Source organism: Cricetulus griseus, unplaced genomic scaffold (genome assembly GCF_003668045.3).
Source record: "Cricetulus griseus strain 17A/GY unplaced genomic scaffold, alternate assembly CriGri-PICRH-1.0 unplaced_scaffold_98, whole genome shotgun sequence".
Lineage (NCBI taxonomy): Eukaryota > Metazoa > Chordata > Mammalia > Rodentia > Cricetidae > Cricetulus > Cricetulus griseus.
This window is the reverse complement of record NW_023277441.1, coordinates 98,011-103,258: the sequence shown is the minus strand read 5'-3', so window position 1 is coordinate 103,258 and position 5,248 is coordinate 98,011. Positions and strand designations below refer to the sequence as shown.

At 51.3% G+C, this 5,248-nt stretch overlaps 1 protein-coding gene across 1 annotated transcript; it reads left to right on the top strand.

The window, feature by feature from the left end:
• Positions 1–113: 113 nt before the first annotated feature.
• LOC113837732 (doublesex- and mab-3-related transcription factor C1-like) lies at positions 114–3,442 on the top strand. The gene is made up of 8 exons (XM_035453947.1): positions 114–256; positions 1,276–1,433; positions 1,736–1,794; positions 2,102–2,206; positions 2,316–2,355; positions 2,467–2,584; positions 3,061–3,139; positions 3,317–3,442. The coding sequence occupies exons 1-8, from the start codon at positions 114–116 to the stop codon at positions 3,440–3,442; spliced, it is 828 nt and encodes a 275-aa protein (XP_035309838.1).
• Positions 3,443–5,248: the final 1,806 nt, after the last annotated feature.

Sequence of the window (5,248 nt, the reverse complement as noted above, 5' to 3'; positions counted from 1 at the left end):
TAGTCTGGGTTGGGGAAGAGGTCAGGCTTCCTTTGCACATAGGGATGCAGTGGCTTGTGGGATAGAGTGGCCTTACTGCTCTCTACCCTAGGGCCACGGAACAAAAAGACAAAATGGATGTTTCCTGGTGTCCCTCCAATTTGGAATGTCACACCGGGAACAAGACTGGAGCCCCAGTGGGAATCGAACCTGGCCTCAGAGCACTTGCAAATCACCCTGGCAGAGGCCATAGCTGTGGCACCAGGACCCAAGCCAGGTGAGAAACCTGCCTCTTCGTGGGTATGGTGACTGTTTTGGGGTACGGATCATGCTCCCCTTGCACGTGGGGATACAGTGGCTTTTCTGATCTCCACCCCAGAGCCGTGGAACAAAAATACAAAGTAGATGTTTCCTGGTGGCCCTCCAACTTGGAATGTAACACCGGGATCAAGGCTGGAGCCCCACTGGTACTCGAACCTGGCCTCAGAGAACCTGCACATCACTCTGACAGAGGCCACAGTGGTGGCACCAGGACCCAGGCCAGGTGAGGAACCCCCATCCTTGTGAGTATGGTGTCTGGGTTGGGGAGGTGTCGGGCTCCCTTGTGCATGGGGGTACAGTGGCTTGGGGGCTACACATGGGGATACAGTGGCCATGGGATGCAGTGGCTTTTCTGCTCTCCATCCCAGAGCTGTGGAGCAAAAATACAAAGTGGATGTTTCCTGGTGGCCCTCCAACTTGGAATGTAACATGGGGAACAAGCCTGGAGCCCCACTGGGAATCAAAGCTGGCCCCAGAGAACTTGCCAATCACCCCGCCAGAGGCCACAGCTCTAGCACCAGGACCCAAAACAGGTGAGAAACACGCCTCCTCCATAGTATGGTATCTCGGTTGGGGAGGGGTCAGGCTCCCTTTGCATACAGGGGCACAATGACTTGGGGGATATGCATGGCAATACGATGGGTTTTGTGCTCTCTACCCCAGAGCCGTGGAACAAAAAGACAAAGTGGATGTCCACTCCTGGACCTCCAACTTGGAATCTAACATGGGGAGCAAGCCTAGAGCCCCACTGGGAATCGAACCTGGCCTCAGAGAACCTGCCATTCACCGTGTCAGAGGCCACAGTTGTGGCACCAGGACCCAAGCCCGGTGAGAAACCTGTTCCTCACATTCTTAGGTCTGTCTGTGAGTGTCCCAGTTGTGCCGACTCTTCGTGAGTGTGGTGTCTGCCTTGGGGAGTGTGTCATGCCCCCTTTTTCACATGACTAGCAGGAGTCCTTCAAACCCCCACTGTAGGGAACACAGCGAGGCCCTGCCTGCTCTGGGTTCTGAGAAGAGGGCGCATGGTGTACTGCTAAAGAGAAGACAGATTCGACTACCAAGAACAACTAGGGATGTCACCCATAAACCCCTCAAGCAGGGCAAGAAGTCCTGTGCCAAAGCAAGAGGTCGCAGTGAGTGTCATTGGCTGGGCAGAAAGCTTCAGTTTGGTTGGAGGGGAGCATACCCTGAGTTTCTCTGTGACTAGCTCTGTCCCAGATTTGCAGTGTGACCTTGGGCGAGTACACCCTGAACCTTGGGGCCCAGGTCGAAAACATCTTATCAATGGTAGGCAGTACGTGTTTAAAGGAAGCAAAGATTTGGGGGGTTGGGAGGTTTGAAAAGGCCCATAGAGAAGAGTTCTCACAGTGGTGGTGAGTGTCTTCAGATGAGGCTGGCGGGCAGCCAGTGGGGAGGAATTGGTGGTCTTTTACAGCTGGGAAGGAGAACACTGTGTGCCAGCCTGACGTCCGGACCTTCACAAGTTCCCCGGAGGTAAGGAGAATCTGTTGCAAGAGTGGGAGGCTACCCTCAGTCACTGTCAAGACCCTTCCAACTGTGTCTTATTAAAGCCAGGGCTTCCACCTCTAATTGTTCAGCACAATGCCTTGTGACATTGGGAAACATCACTTCTTGGGCCTCAGTCTTTTTGGTGCCAATAGGACATGTTATTGGAGGAGGGTTCTGCGGGGTCTTCAGAGCCCTGACATTCTGGGCTCCTGCCATCAGCCTAAAATTTGCCCAGCCCACCACTCTTCCTGGCTGGCCTGGAACCCAGTCCCTGTGATCTCTGTCTCTGCAGGGAAGTTCCCAAGGGCCTCCTCTCTTCTGCTGGCCCCCACCACTTTCACCTCCAGCCTGCATGACAATGAACCCGGAGCAGCCCTTGGTTGTTTCTTCTCCTTCCGTGGGACTCCATGAGACTTTTTCCTCGTCCAGCCCGTGAGTAGAAAGTGACCATGGAGCTGGCTGTGTCTTGTGTCAGTGTGTATCCAGCCCTGGGCTTGTTGCTGTAGGAACAGGAGGAGGATGACCGTGGGAAGGAGGAGGACAAGGGTAAGGGAAGGAGAAGGCTGCATGTCAGACAGGGGCCTCTCCCAATTTGACAATTCCTACTCCAGAGACTTGGTACAAGTGACTTTATTTTTCCAAGCATCCATTTCCTAGAGGTCATTTTGGCAAAGACATCCTATACCTCTCGCATTGAAGAAAGCACCGGCACAAGGCCTGCCACACAGTGGGCCTTCAACACGTGGGCACTGTTTCTCTATATCACAACAGATGGGTGAGATAGAAGGTCCTGGTGAAACCGAGGGTCATGATGGCAAAGGCCACAGAGGCCCAGGGGACAGTCCAGAGGCCAGCAGAGAAAGGCCCCTGGAAGTACTCCGTGATCTGTGGTGGCTGGGCAAAATGCTGGCAAGAACCAGTCCCTGAAAATGGAAGGTCACCATATCTCTCCAGGGACTTTGCAGATTAGAACACAAGCACACATGGTTCCCTGATGTCTTCTTCACTGTGTATCTGGGAGAGAATAAAAAAGGCTTGTACAGATTGATGTCTCAGGAAAACTGTGTCAGCGGGGGTGTGGAAAGGAAAATAGGCTGTGCAGGACAAAGGACAAGTCCAAGCCATAGGGTCTGTGGTCTCCACAGTCCTTTGGATTCCCACCTTCTGTTATTGCAGAAGCCCTGCCAGTCTCAGTCTATAGGTGCTACCCACCCATCCAAGTGTTTTGACTCCCTCACTTCTTGTTTCCAGATGCTTGGATATGACCCCCCTGCCATGTCCCTCCGTGGAGCATCATCCACCGGAACCACAGGTCCCTGCAGAGAAGTTGGTGCTCTGGAAACTTGGGGGGGGGTGGAGGAGCTAAGTGGATGCGCAGAGCAGACTGCCTAGGGGTTGGGGTGGGAGTGGGCACTGGAGGCATCTGGGCACTGAAAGGGCATTTGTGCTTCTGAGAAGATGCATTGGTTGCACAGCTCCTGTTCTCCTCACACCTGTTTCTTTGCAGGGCCCCATTGCCTCTGACCAGGCCTCGGTTTCTGCCACCTTAGAGTGTCAGGAGACACTGGAGGCTGCCGAGGCCCTCATGACTCTGAAGAACTCTTCTTGGACATGGCGCCAGACCCACAGCTAACCAGGTAGCTGGGTTCTTAAAAAGCAGCATGGGATGGAGATGGTTGGGAGGTGGGAGGCTCTGTGGTAAGTTGGTCATAGCTGGGGTGCATGGGGTAAGTTGGTAGTTTGAATGACTTTGGGGCTGGGTACCCCAGTCTTCTGAAGCTGACTTCAGAGAGGGCACTTGAGGATTATTCAGTGAATGCTCAGCTTCTCTAGTTTTGTGCTCAGCAGTAATCGGCTGGTGCCCTGATGTCAAGAGAGAGAAGGAGACCGAGGCCCCCCGGGGTTGCAGGGACTTGCCCCAAGGCAGGCAGCATATCAAGTGGAAGAAATAGAACCTGGCATCCTGATTCCTCACCCAGGCCCCCTGTCCCCAGTCGACCGCACACTGTAGTGATCTGTGGAAGACATACAGGGAAGGAGATATGGTCTCTGTTCTCAGGGGGATCTCAGTTCAGATGTATAGCCTGGATTTCTTCTCAAGGTTTATTTTGCCACTAGATCACAAAAGGCCCACCCAGAGAGCAAGGGCCTTATGAGCTGAGAAGGGAATTAAACCTCTAGTGTGCCTGGGAAGTAAGGCTGGACATTGTTGAGCACTGAGGCAAATGGGGCCGAGGGAGTGTAAGAGGAAGCCACCCTGGACAGAACTGCTGGGACAGAAGGGGCAGAATGAAGCTGGAGAGGTGGCTGATCACAGAGCTCTGGCAAGGGAGGGAGATGAATCCTAGGCCAGGGCTTCTTGAAGTTTCCTGTCTCAAAACCACTTTCCAACTGAGAAATGTTTATAGGACCCCCGTATATCAGCACATAGGCTAGATATACAAACAAAACATTTACAGAAATAAACTATAAAGAAATTTACTTGAACACAAGTCCTTGGTATACATGTGGTCTTATCATTTATTAAGGATAAAACAAATGTGAATGCCAAGGAAATGGGTGTGTTTGTTTATATCTACACAAAAGGGTTAAATATTGACTAAAAATTTGACACTGTGGGGCATAAAGTATCTTCCACATTTTCCAGAGTTGATCGGTACTTTTCATTTATAACCATCAGTGCCGAGGATGCTGCTTCACATACATATGGAGTATAAAGTGTCAGAAGTATGTTTAGGGCCATTTCTGAAATGTTAGAGGAGTACTGCCTTAATCCCAAGCCAAAATTCATCTGACAATTTTTTCACAAGCCTCAAGTCAGCAGCTCAAGTAGCATTTTTAAAAGTCACACATTCTAAAACATGGTGAGGAATGACAGAAGGAAAATATTTAAAGGTTTTGTTTTCCTCAATTAAACCACCATGTTTCTGTTAGAGTCCTCAAACAGTGCTCAAAACAACCCTGAAACAGGAAGGGAATGCCTGACACCCCAGGCTGTCCTCTGTCCTTCCCATACCAGCACATGCTCAGAAGCACCAATGTATGCAGTCTTTGTCTGTCTGTCTGTCTGTCTGTCTGTCTGTCTCTCTCTGTCTCTCTCTCTCTCTCTCTCTCTCTGACACACACACACACACACACACACACACACACACACACACACACACACTTGCATGTGAGACTATGCCAGATGGTGTGGGTAGTGGAAAGCCAAAGAACTTTCCTGACATCAGGAAGTTATATTTAGAGACCCTGAGCTTCACCAGAGCAGGTTGGTGGCCAATGATGGAGGAAGGAGGGAAGGTGAGGCTGGAGGTGGGGAATGCAGCAAGGAATTGGTCTATCCATTTGTGTCAGAGACGAATCTTCAATTATGGGAGACAAAGAAGAAAGGGGAGAAGGTCAGGAAAGGGATTCATGATCATTAGGTGGTCCTCATTCC

What these genes read in the sequence shown, in the direction of transcription:
- LOC113837732 (XM_035453947.1), top strand. Translation starts at nt 114, where the DNA reads ATGGATGTTTCCTGGTGTCCCTCCAATTTGGAATGTCACACCGGGAAC. An exon ending in GGCACCAGGACCCAAGCCAG is followed by an intron (nt 257 to 1,275) that starts GTGAGAAACCTG and finishes CCCCCACTGTAG; the next exon opens with GGAACACAGCGAGGCCCTGC. An exon ending in TGCCAAAGCAAGAGGTCGCA is followed by an intron (nt 1,434 to 1,735) that starts GTGAGTGTCATT and finishes GGTCTTTTACAG; the next exon opens with CTGGGAAGGAGAACACTGTG.